This window comes from Polistes dominula, unplaced genomic scaffold (assembly GCF_049000335.1).
Source record: "Polistes dominula isolate Pdom_NZ unplaced genomic scaffold, Pdom_raw_medaka contig_16, whole genome shotgun sequence".
In the NCBI taxonomy this organism is placed as follows: Eukaryota; Metazoa; Arthropoda; class Insecta; order Hymenoptera; family Vespidae; genus Polistes; species Polistes dominula.
In genome coordinates, this window is record NW_028301040.1 from 4838313 (window position 1) to 4860197 (window position 21885).

Sequence of the window (21885 nt, forward strand, 5' to 3'; positions counted from 1 at the left end):
TGCCTCTCTTTCTTCTTCGAGTTATTCCGTAAGAGTGTTATCGCATCAAACCGATCTAATTTTCACGGGATTACCCAGCGTCTCGCTTGTCTACGTTCCCCCGACCATAATAGACTGATTGCAAGATTTATGACTCAACGTTGCTCAACCCTTGTTAAAGCTCACCCTAAAAAAAAACTGCCTAATACGAGTGCCACGAAATATTTCTAAACTCATAAAAAATAAATCGCTACCAATTTGAAGAAATGAAATTACTTTAGAAGTATATATTAATACGATAACTTAAACATTTCTTTTTCCTTATTTAATAATAAAATTATCAACTTTTTCTTCCTTCGCAATATTTTCTCAGGCATTTTAGGGTAAATTAAAAGAGCTTTTATGAAACAAAGTCGAAAAGATGGAATAGCTGATCCACAGGGAGTAGAAATAAAGAACCCTCGTTTGACGTAAGGCTTGTAAGCGAAAGTAAAAGCTCCTTTTAGATGCAGTGACGAAAGGGAGATGGAAAACCATAGGAAACTCTTATTCTCTCTTCCTTTCTCCATTCATGAGTCCCTACCATTCAGTTGTCCTTTTATCGATGCAGTTACACACATTTCATTAAGACTCCACATGTGTCTTTCCTTTAAATGGATGAAGCTCTTTAGTTATTTTTATGAAAACGATCAAATATTTTTTCTTTATATGTTGACAAGTTCTATGAAATCAATTATATTACCGTATATATATATATATATCAAATAAAACATTAAAACTGACCCATTAACAAGTAATAAATATTATTGATATAGGCAAACAATAGTAAGTAGTTGGATCAACAATAATTCTTCCTAATGTAAGTGGTAAGGGTCGATATAATCAGCCAGCTAAAATTACCGTCATGGGAAACATTCAAATTCATTAACAATTTCAGCGGAATCATAAGATTTAAAAAAAATAAAATATATTTTTAAAGCAGTTAATTATAAAAAAAAATAAAATAAGCAAGGGTTGTTTTAACATTTGTTTAGCTTCATTTACGCGTGGCATAAAAGTGCTAAGCTTTACGGTAAACATAAAAAACGAACAAGCTACCGACAACAACGTTGCGTATCTCTTTTCTAAAACTATGTTATCGTTGCACTTCTAAATTTTTTTACGTAGTCAGGAGACTGAACTCTGCAACAATTTGTCCTATGTTACCTCGTAGGACAATATCAGTTAAAATTATTTGGTTGTATGTTACATAAGTATGCAAGTATATACGTACCTATTTTCTATTACTGGTTAGGACGATGATAATCTAGTCTGGTACTTTTATCCGGCCAATGAAAAATACTAATAGCATAATTAAATGATACGAATCGTTTCCGAAATATAGAATGCTTATTTGATATAATATGTGACTGTTAGAATTTCATAAAAATATCCGTTTTATTTTTTCAATATGTTTTCTGTCATTTTCTGCTTAATACATGTTAACATAGTGTATTAGCTATAACAAATGTCCAAACTAATATACGATACATATATTGCATAAATAATAATAGTATAATAATAGTAATATTATTCGCAATAACGTATTATAATAAATTCGTCGACAGGAAATATTTCAAGTTTCCAATTATTTCTCAATATTCATAACAATTATTTTTTCTTACTAGAAGAATTACAAAGTGCGAATAGAAAAAAAATTGAATTGCGATAGATAAATGACGAATAAGAACACGGGCGTGGATCGCCTATCACAACATACCTAAGCTTTCTGCAGGAGTGTTTAAAAAATTTTTAAGCGTGTCGCGAAAAAAAATTAATCGAAATAATTGTCTAAATGCTTAGAGAAAGTTTCACAAAATTCTATTATAAAATTGTGAAACTGTGAATAATAAACTCTAATCCTTGCTGGTTTCATGAATTAATCTCCTTTTCCGTTCTTATTTACAAAATCCTAGAAAAAAAAATAAAGACAAGAAGCGGTGAAAAATCATCATCAATTAATGGACATAATAGTATCACAATATGAAGAGTCCTTTTATGAATTTGGTCGTAATAATCTTTGCCGAAACTTAACGAATGCCAAACTATGCATGTAAAATCTCGTAAAACAGGAGGAAAGAGAAGAACGGGACGTAGTACTACGCGATGCAGAATATTTCGACGTATAAAATATAAAGTACATTATACATATACTTATTATAAGTTACGATCTCCGTACGATAATAATGCATGCTTCGATCGAACTTTACAATAATCGAATATTTCGTCGTTAAGTACAGAATGATGATGAAGATGATGATATAATGATAATATTAATAGTAATAATAATAATACAAAGTTGTACGATTGCTTTTTAAACTACCACTGCAGCGCGCGGCGCATTGCTCTTATTGTTTTTTACTTTCTAAGGAATACGAAACGATCGTATATACAGAATGACTCGCGCATTTGTAACAATTCATATCTTTTTTTTTTTTTTTTTAATTGAAGTTAAATAAAAGTATTAATAGGAAAAGATAATTTTTTTCTAAATACCTCGTAATCTATCTAAATCATTTTTCGATCACGTTTCCCTGATACTTTTTTTTTATGTAGAATGGCGAGAATATTCGATGTATGTAAAAAATCACGAAAGTATCCATTTAAAAAGATAGTGCAACTGTAAAACGTGCAGGAATTAATGCAAATATGATCATGAATATGATGTAATCCATCTTTTATCCTTTAATATTTTTACCTAGCTTCAATTAAAAAAAAAAACAGATACGAGTTACAGTTGCGCGAATTATCCTATAGAATAGGAAATATACAGAAAGTTTCGAGTTAACTACTTTCAAACTATCTCTTGCTTTACATACATACACATACACACATTTTCTCTTTCTCTCTCTCTCTCTCTCTCTCTCTCTCTCTTTCTCTCTCTATTTCTCGCAAAGTACGTTCATCTTACTCGCAAGAAAGCATACTGAGATTTCACAAAATACACGTACGTTATACACTTGGAGCATACCCAAAATGGACCTATTACGTATAGTTTTTGTGTTCAGTCATATTCCTGAGTAGAATCTTTTTTGTTAAAAAGACTGTCTCTTTCTTCTTGAGTAGATGGAACCTCCGAGGTCGTTGGCCTCACCACTTTGGAGACTTTGCTAACTTTACTGAGATTCTCGGTAAGTCCGCTGCCACCGCTAACGCTAGAAAAGAGGCTAAGTTCGTGACGTTAGAATAGGATAAGTTAATCTAAGAAAAAATATCAAATTAATCGTTGCAAAGACCGTTTGAATGAAAAAAAAAAAAAAAAATATATATATATATATATATATATTTGATTTGATCTCATATTATAATCAAATAATACTTACACAATGTCCATTTCATCGTCATCTTCACCTTGATCAACTTCATCGGTTGTTAATGTAAAATAAGGATTCGCGGAAGCTGGTCGGAACTTGTAGCCCGTTAAAATGAAGAAAACATACGTTGCTATCTCACGAGACATTTCGTGCAACCATTCGTATTGGAAGGGTACCGTACTCTATCGAAACAGAAACAAGGATTTGCTATGTTTATCAAAATATAAGATTTTATATTGATACCGTTAAATAAATAAATCTCTCGAATGTTTGTAAGCAAGAGTTGAAACTAATAAAGGCTACGTACCTTAAGTAAGTACGCTATAAATCTGGTAAAATATATATAACCAAGTATCATGATATAAAAATGTCGAAAAAGCTTAAGTTTCCTTAAATTGACAGCCGCTTTGCCATCCGTGTGAGCAGCTTCTTGTAAATGTCTGATACTCCATACTATAGGGAATGAAATAGCACCGCAACAAAGCAAATCTACGAGAATAAAAACGTCCCGCCAAGTTTGATTCTCTATATCACCTTCTTCACCTTCTTCTATTATTATTTCCGCAACATTTGCTAATACCTAAATAATCAAATAACAAATTACATTGACTTTCTTTGATTCTATAATATTCCATAATAATGTATTCTTTTATTACCTGCAATGGAATGACGATCATAAAAAGCTTTTTATCTTTGTCCGCTAAAATATGTTTAATGAATGTCCATCCTGTGCCAACAAGGACGATAGTAATGAATAGTACAGCACCCTTTAACAGGTGCGTGATATAATACAATATTGCCCACGCTGCCACGTGTTCACCTTTTGTTTGTATAAAATGATAATTGATGCCGTGGAATAGTAAAGATAAAGACTTCAGAAATACCAGTACTGTCATTAAGTAATGAATTTTAAAGACGGGATGCCTGCATAAATATTAACCATAAGTTTCTATAGGTTTCACGGTTTATAAATGGAAACCTTACTTGCTCTTCTTAAGTATGAAGACCCAGAAGCACCCAGAGAAGAGGAATAAGAAAGCCATCATAAAGTACAAAGCTGGTAGAGGCATTTCTCCGGCACTAAGAAAATTTCCACGATTGATTTCAGCTATTCGTATCTGTAAATAAATAAAATATAAATGTATTATTTTATTTCTTCAAAAATAATCTTATATAATGTCTTACCGTAAAATCTAAGGCAACTTGAGTATTACCCTTATAATTAGGACAATTATGAAAATAAAGATTGTAAAGACCTTCTTCTTCTTCATCACCTACGTACATAGCAAAGCTTGTGTTATAATATGTTTTGCCCTTAATAGTTTCCATAGTCATCGGTAGCGATGTTAAACGATCACAAGTATTTATTAAATCTGGTTGGAAAATATGCTTCTCTTTTTTAACAGGATTTTCTAACGAATTATCTGCAATCAAATGTTCGTATGAGATATATTTAATATGAAAACATATTATGTTAAAAAAACGATTTAAATGATAAAGAAAATTTCATTACTGATGGACATAAGATAAAAATCTATATACTGATTCAAAGAAGATAGTTACCTAATCAAACTTTCAAAAATACCTAATTTTCGTGTTATTTATAAAATTGAGGACAAGATTTAATTATAGCAACTGCCATCAAGGAAACGTTCGATCACCAACATTGGTTCAAGTCCACGTGTGCTTACTCGTCAATCATTTTAGTTAGAAAATTCATATTTAGGAAATGTACATTAATATCATACTTTAATAAATAAGAATAAGTATTATCTACATTAAAAATGTTTTAAATAAATAAATAATTAAAGTTTTTTCACGCTGTTTAAAATATTCAAAGTAATACGTTTCCTTGAAATTTGGCACTTTATCTAATGTACAGAATATTAATAATCAACCGTCTGAGGTAAGACGGATATTGCAATTATGAAGAGCTAGCCAAATCACTGATCACCATCTGTTGGTAATGAATGTAGTAAAACTGTAATTCTAACATTAGCAATGATAGTGTATGCGTCATATAATAGAAAAATAGAAAACTACAAGTTTAATTTAATGTTTGAACAAATTGGTCACTTACCGTGTATAGATGTGTTACGTTTCCTTCTAGGAAATAGAGCCGTATCACTAAATTTTGTTGGCAATGAATTTCTTTTCATTCTGAAATTTGACATTAAACTGGAATCTTTGTATATAAGAACAGACTGTATATTACGACTGCAATTTATCTTCAAACTGAAAAAAAGAAAATACTTGTCAATAAAGTTCTTCTGTTATAGATGTAATACTTGTACTTACGACAAATTATTTAAGTCCATTATAAAGTATATGACAGCACTGTCATCCTTCTTCTCTAACTCTGTTTTGGGATTGGATAGGTTTTGAAGCACGCATCTTTCTTGATGACTATCTAAATAAGAATTCACTGCATCGCTGAGTGTCCGGTCTAAACTGAATCCAAACTGAAGTCCGAATAAAGAAAGTTTTGCTTAAACATTAATACATAGATATATATCACAGAGTATATGCATTAGCAATGCTCACAAATATGAAAGAAAACATATCACTGTTAATTTTATACTATCCAAACTATGGATATTACTGAAAAACTATACATTTATATTTCTTGAGACAATAAGTTGACAAATTAGGATGACAGAAGAAGACAAACAGGTGGCTATGCTTCTTTACTAAATAATGGCGTTATGTAAAACTTACCACTGCATTTTTATCAAAAGGATCGGCATTGAAATTTGTAAGACTGACGTTTAGAATACCATACTTATAAAAACCAAAGGTACTGAGAGAAATATATCGCCTAGTATCTTTCTGCAAAGAGAAAAGAAACAAAAATATGTGATAATCAATGCTTTTACATATTCATCTTGACAAACAGTACACATACACACGCATACATTTCATAGGACATTTAACTTGCTGTCAATGTTATATATATATATAAGTAGAATACAACTTATTTTATTGGAAATATTTTTTACATATAGCTGCAAAATGTTCGTGATTCATTGTTGATTGCGTAAATGAATTGATGCTATAGATGCTTCCATATATGTATTACGTATGTCACGTTACTGTGTACCACATATTATACGCATATGTATATAAGATATATATATAGAAGAGATAGATATCGATGTAACACGCCTATTCATCCATGATATTGCACTATCATTACGGTAATGTATGATTATTTCAACTAATTTATATTATATCAATCGTAAGAAGAAAGAATTAGTGAAAAAGATAGAGAGAGAGAGAGAGAGAGAAGTGAGGGGAGAAAAAGAGAAAGGATGGAAAAAGAAACCATTAAAAGCCAGATATCCTTTTCACGATACTAACCCGTATTTCAAGTTTATGTATCCTAGCTGTAACTGCTGAGATTGTTAATAAAGTCCAGAAGCACGAAGCGAAGAAACTTTGTAAATACATTTTTGAATTGTTTGTGATCATAGAAATGTCACATCACGTAAAACTCGTTACCTAATCCGAACAACTCAGTACACGCGCTTAAGAATACGCGAAAGACTGCTCTCTGACTTTGGAACGTGGGAAACTATCGGAATTGGACAATTAGAATGAGCGGAACGCGGAAATTCAATTGCGCATGCGCGCTTTTTAAACTCTCATTTTTTTCTGTTTTTTTTTTCGATAAATTTTTATCAACGGTCGTTGAATTCTGTAATGTGCCATTACACATGCCAAAATTTTTCTATTGTTTCGTTTATTTATAAAACAGTGCGTTTTTATTGCCAAAGAAAAAGAACAGGTAAAAGTATGTTGCTAAGTATTTTCCCAAAGTAAATACTCCAATGTTTAAGGATCCAAATGAGTGAAGTAAGAATGTAATAAAAGGCTAGTAAACGATTTAAAGGTTAAGGATTTGTGATTTGTTTTTGTAGGAAACTTTTGAAGATTTACTTGATGTAATGGAAAAGCACTTTGCAGCCTTAAAAATTTTAGACGATGAAACTGAGAATAAATTGACAAGAACAGCTAGTTTCTCTGATCTACCATCTACAAGTAAGAAAATATTAATTGAAGAATACTATCAAACTCTGGGATCACCTAGTTTAGTGAGACAATACAGTTGCGAGCAGATAGTGGATGGGACCAACTGTGTCAGGTAAAAAGCATTTATAAAAATTGTTGTTTGAATAATGTTTATATGCATTTATGTTTTATTTACAGGCAATTAAAAATATGCGAAAGATTATCCTCAGATAAAAATGAACATAAAAATGAACATAAAAATACTTGGAAAAATACCATTCCATGTATCAATAATAAACCAGAATATATAAATTGGAATTCAATTGGACCTGAGGTTAATGTACCTAAAATAAACACTCAGCAACAGGAACAAATAGAGTACATGGAAGTAGAAAAAATGGATGTGTCGGAGCATAATAATGAAATCAATGATACTGCCAATTTAATTAATCCTGTACAAGTAGAACCACTGGAAACTAAGACTGAAAAAATAGAAAACTCAAATGAGAGCTCTGAGAAAAAATCATACGAAGAATTAAAGAAAAAAGTTCGCCCTCTTGTATCGTCTATTTCGATGAAAGATAAGAATTCTGTGCACTTTTTCTATAAAGTTACATTTTTTATATTAGTACCAATAATTGTATTTTTAATAGCTGTTTTGTTAATTTCGGAAGAAGATAGTAAAGAAAAAGTAATATTAGTTTGCGATCACGGGTCACATTTTTCCAACGCTAGTATTGAATTACGAAAAAAAATGTATGGTCAAAATGAAGTTATATCATCTTTAATTGAATTTCTAGAAATAGATGATTCCTGTAAAAAGTTCGCAGTACTTGTAGGAAGTACTGGAGTTGGAAAATCTTATACTATTGATATCATAAGAAGAAATTTTCCGAATCATAATAAAATTATACAATATATTCCACCTTTAAGTATGGTCGACATAAACGAGATCCCATCCTATTCTTGTAATTTAATAATTTTAGAAAATTTAAGAGAAAACGATATTTTGGATGCTTTAAAACTTTCAAGTAACATATTAAAACTTCCAAATACTTGTATTACTCTACTAGCGGTGATTAATGTGGAGAAAGTGGATCGCAATTTAAAACGTACTATCCAATTAGAAGCAAATATTAAAAATATTACTGCTGCATTTTCTAAAGTACACTATGATGTAAGAATATTTGGATATAATCTTTTAAATGAAGAAGTTTTAGAAAAATGCATAGTACAAGCGATGGAAGATAGTCATCTAAAACTTAGAGAAGATCAAATACTGGAAGTAAAGAAAAGTCTATTGGTATCTAATAGCGGTTGTAAAGGCGCTTATACAAAGGTTCAAGTTATTGGCAGATAATAATATTTGAACAATCTATAAACTTATAGTATATTAATTATATACAAGATTATCTTTTGAGCAGTTAAAGAAAAAGACTGATTAAAAGATAAAATGTAATGTGATATTTCGTTATTATCCTCTACCAAATTATTATTATGTTGTTATATTTAGAAGCTATTAAGTTCCTTTTTTACGTAGTTTTTCATACTAAGTCTCGACTGGTTCTTCTTATAACAAACAAATTCATTATAAGAGATAAACATGATAACAAATGCAGTGCCAAAAAGTCTAGCATTTATTTTTATGTTAAAAGAATGTTTTACGAAACTGTGCATTTAAACATTGTATTTTATACTTGCTAATTATAATAAAAAATGAAAATATTACTAATTATAAATGGAAAAGAAAGAATAACAAAATGCCTCACCTTTCCTTATACAATATATATTATAGAATTCTTATAGAATTTACCTTCAAATATTTTGTTTTTCAAAGTTATGGCTATTTGAACAAACAATTGTATGTATACAATATTTATATATATATCATTAAAAATACACATACGCAATCGAGCTCGATGTCGGTTAAAGCCCTATTGCGCACGTAATACATCTTTCCCTTCTCTTCCTTCTTATAAAACTTTCTTATAGTCATTACTCGCATTTCACTCAGACTATGTTTCTCCACGAGATTGCGTTTTACAATTTGAGAAAAAAATAATACAATATCGTGCACGTACAATTACTCTTACACTTTCATCGTGCTATTTAATTCGTTAATTGAAATTAATTGTATAATATTATTGCAAAAGAAAACATAGTAATGTATGTCTTCCATTGGAAGTTCCTTTTCAAAATATTGACAATTTAATGCACTAAATATGATTAATAATAATATTAAATTAAACAAAATGTTTAATAATCAACGTTTAATAGAATTTTGTAAAAAGCGCGCGTTCCGCATAATCATATCTGGGTGGGAATGTATAACTTCCGGTTATTTTGAATTTGATTTTTTTTCAAACACATTCTACTGTAAATTCCAATAGATAATATCATTAGATATATTGGAACTAATAGAAAAGTCGTAATACTTACTTGTTACGTGTTTCACATTACATAATGAGCTGCAACTTGGGTTGATTATGTCGCCTTTGCCAGAAATTCCATTTTAATGTGTGTAATATTCCATGAAATATTTTGTCTATTGTACGTGACGTAAATATCAAACAATAAAATTACGATTGTTATTCTCATCTTTTCTTTGCTCTAACAATATTTTTGAGTCTATGTTTTTTTTCTTTCGTATCACGAATTATTACATATACTCGTAAGAAGAGTAAGCATTAGTAGCGTATCATTTTTATTAGTTAAAAAAATAAAAAAGACATAGGAACAACCAGAATAAGTTGCGAAATGTTTCATAAATCGAGTGTTAAATCGACCAGACCACTATATAAAAAATGCTAATCCTTAAATTTTAGTTTATTTTCTTTGTCACGAGTAAATTAGAAGGCCACAATAGATCGCCAAGCATATTCTTGAAACTGGTCAAGCATATTCTTTCGTTATTTTTTTTTTTTTCTTTCTTTCTCTCTCCCTTTCATTTACTTTGAAGAAATTTACTCATTCGCGGGACGCAAGGTTCCTAAGCTGGTGGAGGAAGAAAGGTGTCTCTGAAAATTATAAAAGAGCGATCGTACAAGCAGAGGGGAACAGTGGCCATCGAGCACGTAGACTGGCTTCTTTCTAGGTATGTTTTTATTTTTCTTCCCTTATATGTTTAGAATATTTAGAATATTTTCCTCATCAACATGTGTGGACATTGCAGACTATTACTTTTTATTTATTTCAAAAATCATATTTTTTATTATATTTTTATCGATTTCGCATAACATTTTTACGACAAGAACAAACAAAGGAAAAAATACAATTTCAAAATTGTTATTTGTTTTTTAATCATTTAACATTTCAATTTTTTTAAATTATGATTTGTTTTTTTTAATAATAATTGTAATTTAATCATTTTATAAAGAATTATATTAAACGATCGCAGTTCTTGTAAAAGATTGAATTAAATATAGCTGATTCATTCTAATTGAATTCTTAATACTAGTCACGAAATGTTAAATCAATATACGATACCGATCGACGTTAGATGAATCTCAAATACTCAATATATATATATGCTACATTGACTTCATTAATAAACGTCCTTGAATTTGAAGGACTACTACTTCAAAGTCAAAAAGAAATGTAGCACATGATCATTTTTTAGTAGATTTTAATCAATTTCCGAAGTAGAAATATGAAGTTATTAACAGAATTAAAAAATGGGATGTTTGAACTTTAAAAAATATTATATAATTTTATTCTTATAGCCCTCCATAATATTTGATCAAAATTTTAATGGAAATTAATTTTAAAATACGAATATTTTTAATTTGAATTTATGATTAATAATAATCTGAACTTTTGAGAAACCATTTTGTTTTCCTAAAAGATAATACAACGTAAGAAAGTATTTATTTGATTCTATACAATGACATAAGTGTTCTTTTATATTATAAATTTCTTTTCGATGATTTACTGTTAAGAAAAACGGTTATCATTGAAAGTAGATGTTGAGGGAAAGTAAGTCAAGAAAACGCGAGTTCAACGAGCATTTTTTGTTTATACTGAATAAACAGGTTTCGGTTAACGATTAAAAAACAAAAATGTCCAACCAATTTTAGATACTCGTGTTTGTTTTTATTAACAAAAAATTCCAATCGTTCTTTTACAGAAACATCTAGAAGAAAAGTAGACTTAAGTGTTTAGTTGTAGCTACCCTTTAAAAAGAAATCAAAAATACAGAAAATTAGTTTTTATATTTCATTTGGAAAAAAAAACAATAAAAATACTTCAAAATGTGAATTAAAACCAACAGAAGAGAAAGAATAAATTCTTAAGTTTCTTTTCGCGGTTAATTTAAAACAACCATGACATAACTCCTGTAATAGTTGTTGCACTAAAAGAAATTTTACTAATTGTATGTATTACGTGTAACTATTATATGATTCTATGGTATCATTATAATTTAACAACCATGGGTCTCGTTATCCATGGTAGAGAATGAATTTAATAGAATCGTACGTATACGTAATAGTCGTAATGCATTACGAAGAAAAGGTGGCTTTTACTAAGATCATACGTAACAGCGTATTGACTCTCTAAAGGTAATCTTAAAAGTCAGCTAGCCGATAACCTCCACTTTCTATACGGAAGAGATCGATATTAGTTATGGCTTCGCGTCTAAGATAGGCCATTTGCCTTTGTGAAATTTCAATGAGAAATGCTATCATTATCAGACCGCCATTTTAATATACAGGATGTATATATTGTACATACTATAATATCATCATTTTCATATAGTTTGCATGTTACGAACACTTTCGTAAACTAATAGATGAACTTGGATGAACAATCATATATTTTTTTCAAAATGGATCAATTTTGTATATTAGATTGAAACAAATCTCTTGAAAATTATAATAAATATTAGTATGCAGTTTTTAAAATAAATATCATAGTTTACTTTAATTTCATTTGATTAGAAAGATAATTATATATCGATTTAGAACACCGACCTCAATTCTTTTCACTTTGAGATTTTTTTTATCATGTCATTCGGTTCTTACATCTGTTGCTCATGTTACGTCTAATACTAAGGAACAAAGGTGTTTTAAACTCTTCGGTAAGTTACGTAATCGGAGAAAGTTATTGCAACACGTAATCACCGTACGCAACATTTCAGGATATACGCACGAAGATAAAACGTTTATATTATTTAATCGTTCAAGCGTTTCTAGTATTATTACATATTATTTTATTAAAAAGTGTAATACACTTTTTATATAATAAAATATTCGCACATTAATATTGATTATATGCATATATTCTTCTCATAAGTGCATTCATTCATAAATTGATTTTGAAATCAATTTAAATTAATCATTTTTTAAATGATATTAAAATTTTATTTTAATTAATAGAATTGTTCTTTGATCATTTTTAATAAATAAAATATTTTATATTTTTTTTCTCTCACGTGTGTCTTCTTAAACGTGTATTCGTTTCGTGCATGAGTAGAATCTAGGCAACCAGGTCAGACACGTTTGTAACGAAAGTGAAATTAAAGTGAACGAAAGAGAAATTGCTCTTAACTTGAATGACGAAGCGTAAACTCATCACGTCATCCATTCTTCTGATAAGTGTTACAAATTCTTACGATGCTTACATTACGATCAATTTGTAGGATCTTAAGGATCATTGTACATCGAATACAAAACAACGAAGACAGAAAATAAAATGGACAGTGGTGCGATAGAATGGGTAACCGAAGAGGACAAGTACGAGTGCAAACTTTCCGAAGAAACTCAAAAAATTGCAAAGGATGAACTCAGGGAGGATAAGAATACGCGTGATCAAGCACTGGAGCAAATGCGTAGTTGGATAAAATTAAATTCGCGTATTAAAAATTGCCGACTCGGTGAGAAGTTTATTTTAAATTAATTTACTTTTAACAGATCTTTGAAAAAATATCTAGAATACTTTTTTTAAACTAATAATCTATCTTTTATTTCCACACTCGTCTTAATATATTTATCTATCATTAGATGCACGATTTTTATTGAGATTTTTACGATGTAAGAAGTTTAATGTACCGATGGCTCAAGAAACAACCGAACGATATCTTCTTTTACGTCAAGTTTATCATCCTGCATTTACTCATTTGGATGTAATGGAACCAACTATGGAGGAATTACTTTCATTGGGGTAAGATCAACAACGAAGAGGAATAAAGTCTTGCCATCTTGGAATATCTCAAGGATCTTTTAGAAATCTTCCTACATTTTTAATCATTTCGAATATGTTTTATCATTTTCATTAATTACAGATATCTATTCGCTGCACCAGGTCGCGATCATAAAGGTCGTCGTGTTATTATTGCTAGACCAGGTAGTTTTCAAACATACGCACATAAATTTTGTGATTTTAATTAATAAACTTTTGTTAATCTAGCACAATATTATGACTTTTTAAATTATCAATTCATTATAGGTGTTTTTGATCCACATAAATATACCAACGCAGATATGTGTAAGATACACGCTATTACCTACGAAGCTTTGATGGAAGACGAGGAGAGTCAAATTCGCGGATTTGTTCATTTCGCTGATGGTGCTGGAGTCAGTTTTCCTCATCTTACTTTATTTACACCCAAAGAAGCTGTTCGTATTGTTAAAAATGGAGAAGTAAGAGAAATCGTCTTTTCATTTCGTATAATTAAATTCAAATTTAAATTTTAAAATCCAAAACCAGTTTCTCTTTTTATCGCTTTCAAGTTTTTATTACTAATCGCCTTGAAGGTCTTTATTGTCTGTAATAAAAAAAGTATACAACAGTTTATCTGAAATGTTTTCAAGAAGAAATATTTTGATCGTCTACCTGAAAAATATTTCTTTGTTTTCAGCGTACAGTTCCTATGAGACACAAAGAAGTTCACGCTATCAATGCCCACCCATCTTTAAAGTTCGCTCTTGATTTTGGAATGTCCTTGATCTCCGAGAAAATAAAAAGTCGTGTTAAGATTTACACCAGCCTGGAGGATGCATTAAATAACAAGATGGATGCTAGTATGTTACCTAAAGAGTATGGTGGTACCATGCCTATGAAAGAAATGATTGGTAAAAAGAATTGAAATATTTGACGAGAAATTCAAATGAATTCCTGTTTAAATATCTTCGATAATATTTTTTATTTCTAGATCTCTGGCGACAAGAATTATTAGAATTAAGACCGACATTGTTAAGTCACGATAAAATGAAGGTATGCCTTGAACAATATTCTGAAAAAGCTCGAGAGGGTGCCGTATCTGCTTTGAAACAAGGATTTGGTTGTTCAAGCGTTGGTTCCAGTGATAGCATGATGTGTGGCATTAGTGGTTCCTTCAGGAAACTCGAAGTCGATTGAAATTCTTTAAATAGCTCTTTTTTTATTAATAAATGAGATAGGTTGATTTTTTATTTGGGGCTTATGGATGTTGACTAACGGTCAGAAATAATAATTCGAGCCACTTCTAGATATAATATTTCGATTGCCAAACATTTTTCATAGGAACGGTATGTGTCTATGAAATGGCGATTCAAAAAACTTACACACAATTAGGCTATTATATAAAATACGCACTATAGGCGAATTAAAAAAATATAAAGGTTTTTCTATTTCTATTAGCTACAATGTAACGTATACATATATGTAATCATAAGTATCTATATATATTATCCTTTGTAAATAAGTTTTTCGTTTTTGTAAACAATTATAAATAAAATGTGTTGGTGTAAAAAGGACTTTTGAAGTTTTTTCTTAAAAATAAAGTATCATTCAATTATCTATTAAATTAATACATCGTTATCCACTTGGTAACAATTTGACGTATCATTTGTCTTGCCTTGGTAAGCTCTAACGGATCCGTAGAAAAATCCTCCAAAAAATCTTGACAATGAGATATACCTGTAAACAACAAAATAAACCAATCAATACATTATGTGTACGCAATACAAATTCTTCTGTATATATACCTTTCATAATAATAGTTGGTGTAGACTCGTTCAAGTCTTCTAAAACGGAAAGCGTATGCCAAGGATCAACATCGCCATTTGTAAAAATGACATTACTTATATCCGGTTTATAACCACCGTAAATTAAATTCGTTCGCATTACTCTCTTTTTCAAATAAGTACCATTGTAACTGCAAAATTTAATGGATATTAAATTATTGAATAATTATATATTATCAAATAATAAATAACAAAATAATTTTACTAATTTCCGTATAAGTTAGTGCAAATATTTAAGAAGTAATCCAAAGGTAGGAGAGATCCGAAAATGGAATTTTCGTAATTAATTGTCGAATAATAACCATACTCAGTACACGTTTGAAAATACCACGATCTTACTGAAATATGCAATTAATTAAGTAATATTACAAAATAAAAATTAGATGAATTTAGAATTCATACAATATTTCGAATTGAACTTACATATACTATTTAAATCCCAGCTTACATTCCTGTAATGTGATATGAATTGTTCGTAACTAGCATCTAAACATTTATCGTCATTTTTACTCATTAATCTAGCCAATCTTTGAAGTGGTGATCCTAAATGTGTGGCTATCATGTTGTCACAACAAACACCAATACTCGATTTACTATCCGTCCGAACTTTATTATATTGGACAATACTAGCAAATTTCTATTACAAATAATATTATTTTCGATGATAATAATTTTCATTGCTGTTGATGAAACGTAATTGTGTCTTTAATTATCATAATTTCTTACCTCTGTTAAAGTATTTATAAGATGACCAACATCATAGGAAGATTTCACGTTCGGTACTTTGCATAAACTACAATATTATAATTATTAATTCTTTTTCTAATTAATTTGATTATGAATTAATGTACGTACTTAAAATATGTCTTCAATTTCTCAGGACCACCATCTTCTTTCAACAATGTCTCTACAGAATCAAATGCAGCTTTAATATCGACTGCACATTGTTCGTCATATCTTCGAAGAGACCTTTCCACAATTTCGTAATATTCTATTAACAAAATAAAATAATTAATCGAACTAACAATACATCATCACTTAATAAAAGAAAAATTTGATTGGAAAAAGATTCTTACCATAAAACTCCATTTTTGCGTGGACCGGTGCACTGCTAGCCACAGCACCCTGTCAAGATTTAAAAAACAAATGTTAATTTTATATGAAACGCGTTAACATTGCGAAATAAAGAAAGAATTGTACCTGAATAAGGTGAGGATATTTTAATCTAGCCCATGTTGCCATATTACCAGCGTAGGATCCACCGAAAACAATCACCGTTGCATTTTCATTACCAAGATCTCTCTTCACTTTTTCAATAAAATAAGCTATGTCAGCCAATGCTTGATCGACGTTCAAATATTGCAAATTTTCTTCACTGACATCCCTAAAAATTATGATAAAAATATTTAAAAACTTGTTTTGTTACTTCAGTATTTTAGAAGTTATCGTCGTACTTTGTGGGTTTACTTTGTCCATAATATCGATGTTCGGTATAATACATTATACCTTCAAGAGCAACACTAATGTCAAACATCAGTCCATTTGTTAAGAAATTAGGTTTTATTTCCCATTCTCCACCAAGCATGATCAATATCGGTCCATTTTCTTGATAAAAGGCTTTATTTTCGTAATAACGCTGGGTTGATAATATTGTATTTTTTTTAAATTAAATTAATTTTATATTAGAAAATAAAAGAAATTCTTACCATTTGCCAAATTATATTATTCCGAGGATTAAAATGATCCAGTGGTTGATTTAACCATTTCTCGTGTACATTTTTAGCAACTTTATCCAATAATGTTGGCTCTTCTAAACCCTTGAATGTAAACCCATGGAGGCCAAAACCATTGACCAAGGAATTTGTACAAAAGAATAGAATTATTAAGACGTACATTTTCAAATGATATGTTCACTTCTGAGTTCTACAATTGTTATACGTTCTACTTCTTTTATTTTGAATCATCATTTAATGATAAGGTTCGATAGGATATCTGTGACAATTCATATACATTAACAATCGATAACAAATTAAAAAGTATTTCTATGTATGTCACCATTCGACCGAAAAAATGTTATATAACGTAAAAGATTATCACGATTTAATCGAACAAATGGTGATTTCATAAATTTTTCTTTACGAAGATAATAAGATTAATCTTGCGAATGAAAAATACAATTTTGTATCGATAAAATAAACATAATTGACAAAGAGACAAATTGAATTGTCGAGTTCCTACATTGAATTGCTTTATAACACTTTATCTTTATTTAATATTGTATTATTTTATATATATAGAACTTGTATCATCTAGCAAAAGAAAAATTTTAATACCGTAAAAAAATGATACTTTTAAAACTCTTTTTAAAATCATAGAAAAATGTAAGATTCTTTAATTCTGATTATAAATCTTCTTTCTTATTTGAAGACATTAATACCATCAATTATGGCTGGATAAATCTATAAATCAAATGTGATTTAATGAGATAATAAATTCGGAAATAAAATATTATTTAATCACGCAAAAATAAATTCTTATACACGAGAGCGAACACGTGTATGACCTGTCTTTATGTTTTTCAAAATCAAAATAATATTTGGCGTATGTTTGAATGATCTCTCCCCTCTTAATCACCTTAGCTGATCGCATGAGAATGTTTTTCTACATTGTACTTCATAAATGACGAATTTCCTGGAATTCGCCGAGTAATATAAATATAGCTTATTCGTTTACCTTTGATCTTCTCTTTAGTCTACCTCTTTTTCTTCATACAGTTAATCGTATTGATTATTATTACCCATAAAAATAAAATGTGAATACGCATGTTTTAAAATAAACTTCTAGAAATAAATTGAATGTATTGAAGGTTACTTTTTTATTGATGTACGTTTCGTATTTCTAAAGATAGATTTTGATTTATTTATTTCTTAATATATAGATAGCTAATAAATATTTATATGTGTTTATATATAGATTATTCGATTAATATTATAATATTAAAAAATAATTGTTAAATGTATATCAAATTTTGGATAAAATTAACTATAATAAATATAACAATAAACATCGTTTTTATTCCTAATTATAAAAATCTAAAATATATCGAACATATAAATGTTTTTCATTTATACCTGATAGTAAAATAAAATATATTTTACTTGAGGTACGTTTAGAAAAAGTACACCAGGAAAAATAATATATAAAATAATTATTTATTAAGTGTATTTAATATACATTCGCGATAGTCCATGAAAATGATTTCAGAAATAAACATCTATCATAAAAAAAAGCATGTAATAAATTTTTCTGCTTAATTTGGTTTTATTTTCTGTTTATTTTATTCTCTTATTTTCTATTATTGTGCTGGTAAAACAATTCTTTAGTCATTCTTATCAATGTTATTGTTATACTTCCTGTGTCACGCTTTAAAATTGTTTATGACAGTGTGTCACTTTCTCATATCTCCCCACAAGTTTTGCTAGATTGATAACTAGCCCCGTTTTTCCCTAATCATTCAAACACAACAGACTCCTTTAAAAATCTTCACTTTTTGTCTCACTTGAAAACGTTCAGTACTCCCCCAAAAGAAGTTTTTACTGTAATATATTAACTCCTATTAAATATTACGCACTTATCTTCTTCATTATCAGAATCGGTTGTCGTCCAACCGTCAGGATCTCGTTTATCAATAGTCCTACGCAATTCACTACTATCGGACGAACAATCAGAGTCACTCGAGCTTACATCTTCCTTTTCATCAAAATTTCTGTTATCCCACTTTGATGTATGTTTCTTTTTCTGTTTTTTAATATTACTTTCTTTATTTTCTGATTGAAGCCTATCAATCTTGTTCTCGGCCTCGGTCTCAGTCTCGGTCTTGATCTTTATGTCTGAGAGATTATAATCATCGCATTCTTTCAATCTTCTCGACTTATATTTGCTAAATTCTTCATTCAAATATTTACTACTTTTTCGAGAAGTCTTTTCTGATCTTTCACTACTTCGATCGTTATTATCGTGCTTCCTTTTAGAAGATCTTTTATCGTTCTTATAATAATGTTCACTTTCACGTTTCTTCTCGTAACATCTTCCAGATCGGATTGAACTTGAATGATGATGTTGCCTCTCCGTCGACGATTTTCTAGACTTCCTGGAACTTTTGGAACTTCGATCTTCTTTATCGCGTCTAGAAGAACGATGACCGTTTCTTTCGTTCGAGTGTCTTCGCTGTTTTTCATTGTTCCTCGAACGTTTATTCGGCGTCTCTATCTCAGGTGATTCCGACCACCTCCAATGTTTACTTTCATTGGTTTCTTCAGATACGTTCTCTTCCCATGTAGATTTGTTCCTGGAAAGGTATGCAATCCAAATAAAAACGAATGTTACTTTTCGGTCTAGTTATGAAAATTTATATTCAATAAAAACAAAAAAAACCGAGATAGATTTACCTTTGTTCGCTCCTTTTGCTGTTACTTTCCGAATTAGCTGTTTTTGAATAACGTGGTGGACTTTTGATGTCGTATTCAGTGTGAGGATTTTGAAAAGTGTGTAGAAAATTACAAGCTCTACCCTTAGGACATTTTATCATACCACAGACTGCACTTCTCCAAGACTTAAAATTGGCAAACTCACAGTTCAATTGTCTGCCAGCATACCAACGACCCTTTAGTTTTCTCAGAGCTCTAGCAGCTTCTCGTTCGGTGTAATATTCAACGTACAAATTACCGCGCAAATGAATCTCGGTATTGCAACATATTCTGAGCGTTTTAATTCTTCCGTAAGATTCTAATTCCGGTACAATGTCGTAATAAAATTCACGAAAGTGTTGTCTGGTCTCGGAACTCTCAAATTCTAATCCAATGTCCGTATCATATTCCATAGAGTTCTTTTCCAGAGAGAAATGTGAATAAAAATTTGGTATTAAAAGGACTTTACTTAAACAAACTCGACGATGATTTCTGGAACACGTATCTCCATATCTACAAAATACAAATTTATTAATTATTCATTCTTTAAATTTTTTTAATTATACGACCTACCTGCAAGCACCCGTTTTAGAAAAGAAAGGACATAGTTCTTTGCCAGGTTGACTATCAATAATTTCTCTAAGAACCTCTGGCGTTTTTATTCCTTCATCTATATAATCATCAATTTGCTGCTGTAATAATTCTCTTCGTTTTATCTCCTCCTCTCGTTTAAGTTTTTCTTCTTCTTCTTTCTTTTTTATAATTGCTTGTTTAGCTTCAAACTCTTTTCGAATTTGTTCTTCTTGTATCAATTGCTGTTGTCTAGCTTTTGCTTTACGTTCCTGAACGATAAGCCATTCCTTATGCGCTTTTACCTGAAAATTATATTAATGTAGTTAAAATAATGAATAATTTGTTTTAAAATGACGATAACAATATAGATTACCTCTTCCTCGAGCCATAATTTTTCTCTTTCCTCGTGTTCTTGTTTTTCTAATTCTTCTTTCTCTTTTTCGCATTGTTCCTGTTCTTTGCACCAATTCAAATAATCCGCGCTTTTCTCCAGTGCTGCCCTCAATTGTAATTCGTCTGCATCGCGTTCCTTCGCAGCTTTTTGACGCAATCGTCTGCGTCGTTCTCTCTTTGCAATACGTCTCCATTCTTTGTGACTACACGAAACTGATGAACGAACCTCCATCAGTAAGCATCTTACTGTTTTAGCACAAAACTTTGTTTCGTTTTTCAATCTGTTCTCATGTTTTTAAATGACAGAAACCACGTGCAACCAATGCAACCCGACGCTATCTTGTTTACGAACTAAACTAAAAATGAGCGTTTGCTTTGTGAATTCCTTAGGACAAAACTTGTTTCCATTCTTTTTCTATTTCTATTTCTCCCTTTCTTCCTTCTATCTTCTCTTTTATGTAAAAATATAAAACGAACGAAAGGCACAGAACTGATGTATTTCTTATGTTTTTTTTATTGAAATAGAATTGTTAAGTTCTTAGAAATTAAATGCACAAAGTGCTCCATCTGATGATTAAATTTTCAACTGATTTTAAATGTATCCGAGATATATCGGTAAAACAGAACATTGCAAACGTTTATCGTATTTTTTGCTAGATGACAGAATAATCGATTTTTTTTTAAATTTATAAATCCATCTTTATCTTTGAAATTATACTACATTGCTTGAAATAAAAAAAAACTGTATATTATGCATATTTAATAAGATATTTTTACTAATATAATAACAGTAATAATATAATTTAAGTTCATGAGATTATACATATGTATCAATTTTTTAATCTTTCTTATTATTAATTAGATCAACTAGGAATTATTGTAATCCAAACTTCTCTTCTAATTTTTAAATAAACATTGTCTGTAATTTTGAAGAAACTTGTTTAATATTATTTAAAAAATGATAAACTAATGTAAAAAAAATGAAATAAACTATACATGTTTACGAATATGATTAAACGTTATTATAAAAATTACTTAATGAAATCCTCACAATGTAAATCCTTACACACATATTCTTTAAAGTTAAAATTAATAAGAAAAACGAGT

The 21885-nt window shown here is 29.7% G+C and overlaps 5 protein-coding genes across 12 annotated transcripts; 2 read left to right on the forward strand and 3 right to left on the reverse strand.

The window, feature by feature from the left end:
• Positions 1 to 1397: 1397 nt before the first annotated feature.
• Positions 1398 to 6896, reverse strand: LOC107066241 (protein GPR107). Of its 3 annotated transcripts, XR_001475693.2 has the most exons (11): positions 6693 to 6896; positions 6051 to 6161; positions 5631 to 5794; positions 5413 to 5567; positions 4518 to 4756; positions 4317 to 4450; positions 3989 to 4256; positions 3640 to 3912; positions 3342 to 3514; positions 2970 to 3185; positions 1398 to 1930 (listed from the first exon to the last, which is right to left on the reverse strand). XR_001475693.2 is itself a non-coding variant. In XM_015320693.2 (10 exons), the coding sequence occupies exons 1-10, from the start codon at positions 6801 to 6803 to the stop codon at positions 3023 to 3025; spliced, it is 1779 nt and encodes a 592-aa protein (XP_015176179.1). In that variant the 5' UTR covers positions 6804 to 6896; the 3' UTR covers positions 1398 to 3022. The 3 variants fall into 3 exon arrangements, 2 of the variants coding, with proteins under 2 accessions (XP_015176179.1, XP_015176178.1); XM_015320693.2 differs by having other exon boundaries at positions 1398 to 3173; XM_015320692.2 differs by having other exon boundaries at positions 1398 to 3185.
• Positions 6897 to 6973: 77 nt separating this feature from the next.
• Positions 6974 to 9940, forward strand: LOC107066242 (uncharacterized). 4 transcript variants are annotated; one of them, XM_015320698.2, is made up of 3 exons: positions 6974 to 7119; positions 7253 to 7476; positions 7542 to 9940. In XM_015320698.2, the coding sequence occupies exons 2-3, from the start codon at positions 7280 to 7282 to the stop codon at positions 8701 to 8703; spliced, it is 1359 nt and encodes a 452-aa protein (XP_015176184.2). In that variant the 5' UTR covers positions 6974 to 7119; positions 7253 to 7279; the 3' UTR covers positions 8704 to 9940. The 4 variants fall into 4 exon arrangements, with proteins under 4 accessions (XP_015176184.2, XP_015176183.2, XP_015176182.2 ...); XM_015320697.2 differs by having other exon boundaries at positions 7004 to 7125; XM_015320696.2 differs by having other exon boundaries at positions 7026 to 7187; positions 7231 to 7476.
• A 340-nt stretch (positions 9941 to 10280) lies between these two features.
• Positions 10281 to 15076, forward strand: LOC107066167 (Cellular retinaldehyde binding protein). Of its 2 annotated transcripts, none has more exons than XM_015320517.2 (7): positions 10281 to 10437; positions 12982 to 13215; positions 13343 to 13502; positions 13624 to 13685; positions 13788 to 13981; positions 14200 to 14413; positions 14494 to 15076. In XM_015320517.2, exons 2-7 carry the CDS (start codon positions 13035 to 13037, stop codon positions 14697 to 14699), a joined length of 1017 nt encoding a protein of 338 aa, XP_015176003.1. In that variant the 5' UTR covers positions 10281 to 10437; positions 12982 to 13034; the 3' UTR covers positions 14700 to 15076. The 2 variants fall into 2 exon arrangements, with proteins under 2 accessions (XP_015176003.1, XP_089030687.1); XM_089174561.1 differs by lacking the exon at positions 10281 to 10437 and adding an exon at positions 12446 to 12564.
• LOC107066168 (putative serine protease K12H4.7) lies at positions 14926 to 17299 on the reverse strand. 2 transcript variants are annotated; one of them, XM_015320518.2, is made up of 10 exons: positions 17053 to 17299; positions 16801 to 16982; positions 16547 to 16730; positions 16423 to 16471; positions 16202 to 16337; positions 16073 to 16139; positions 15770 to 15983; positions 15552 to 15684; positions 15308 to 15477; positions 14926 to 15239 (listed from the first exon to the last, which is right to left on the reverse strand). In XM_015320518.2, the coding sequence occupies exons 1-10, from the start codon at positions 17239 to 17241 to the stop codon at positions 15127 to 15129; spliced, it is 1437 nt and encodes a 478-aa protein (XP_015176004.2). In that variant the 5' UTR covers positions 17242 to 17299; the 3' UTR covers positions 14926 to 15126. The 2 variants fall into 2 exon arrangements, with proteins under 2 accessions (XP_015176004.2, XP_015176005.2); XM_015320519.2 differs by having other exon boundaries at positions 16801 to 16963; positions 17053 to 17192.
• Positions 17300 to 18539: 1240 nt separating this feature from the next.
• On the reverse strand, positions 18540 to 21091 carry LOC107066169 (uncharacterized). The gene is made up of 4 exons (XM_015320521.2): positions 20759 to 21091; positions 20386 to 20687; positions 19795 to 20325; positions 18540 to 19694 (listed from the first exon to the last, which is right to left on the reverse strand). The coding sequence occupies exons 1-4, from the start codon at positions 21008 to 21010 to the stop codon at positions 18953 to 18955; spliced, it is 1827 nt and encodes a 608-aa protein (XP_015176007.2). The 5' UTR covers positions 21011 to 21091; the 3' UTR covers positions 18540 to 18952.
• Between the last annotated feature and the right edge of the window lie 794 nt (positions 21092 to 21885).

Coding starts and splice junctions, on each gene's coding strand:
- LOC107066241 (XM_015320692.2), bottom strand. CDS start 6,803: ATGATCACAAACAATTCAAAAATGTATTTACAAAGTTTCTTCGCTTCG. Junction 5,795..6,050: donor CTTTTGATAAAAATGCAGTG/GTAAGTTTTACA, acceptor TTCGGACTTCAG/TTTGGATTCAGTTTAGACCG. Junction 4,451..4,517: donor AAGTTGCCTTAGATTTTACG/GTAAGACATTAT, acceptor ATTTATTTACAG/ATACGAATAGCTGAAATCAA.
- LOC107066242 (XM_015320694.2), top strand. Junction 7,477..7,541: donor GATGGGACCAACTGTGTCAG/GTAAAAAGCATT, acceptor TTTTATTTACAG/GCAATTAAAAATATGCGAAA.
- LOC107066167 (XM_015320517.2), top strand. CDS start 13,035: ATGGACAGTGGTGCGATAGAATGGGTAACCGAAGAGGACAAGTACGAG. Junction 13,216..13,342: donor TATTAAAAATTGCCGACTCG/GTGAGAAGTTTA, acceptor ATCTATCATTAG/ATGCACGATTTTTATTGAGA. Junction 13,686..13,787: donor TGTTATTATTGCTAGACCAG/GTAGTTTTCAAA, acceptor AATTCATTATAG/GTGTTTTTGATCCACATAAA.
- LOC107066168 (XM_015320518.2), bottom strand. CDS start 17,241: ATGTACGTCTTAATAATTCTATTCTTTTGTACAAATTCCTTGGTCAAT. Junction 15,685..15,769: donor CTGGGATTTAAATAGTATAT/GTAAGTTCAATT, acceptor TGCATATTTCAG/TAAGATCGTGGTATTTTCAA. Junction 15,240..15,307: donor ACCAACTATTATTATGAAAG/GTATATATACAG, acceptor TGTTGTTTACAG/GTATATCTCATTGTCAAGAT.
- LOC107066169 (XM_015320521.2), bottom strand. CDS start 21,010: ATGGAGGTTCGTTCATCAGTTTCGTGTAGTCACAAAGAATGGAGACGT. Junction 20,688..20,758: donor AATTATGGCTCGAGGAAGAG/GTAATCTATATT, acceptor TATAATTTTCAG/GTAAAAGCGCATAAGGAATG. Junction 19,695..19,794: donor AGCAAAAGGAGCGAACAAAG/GTAAATCTATCT, acceptor ATACCTTTCCAG/GAACAAATCTACATGGGAAG.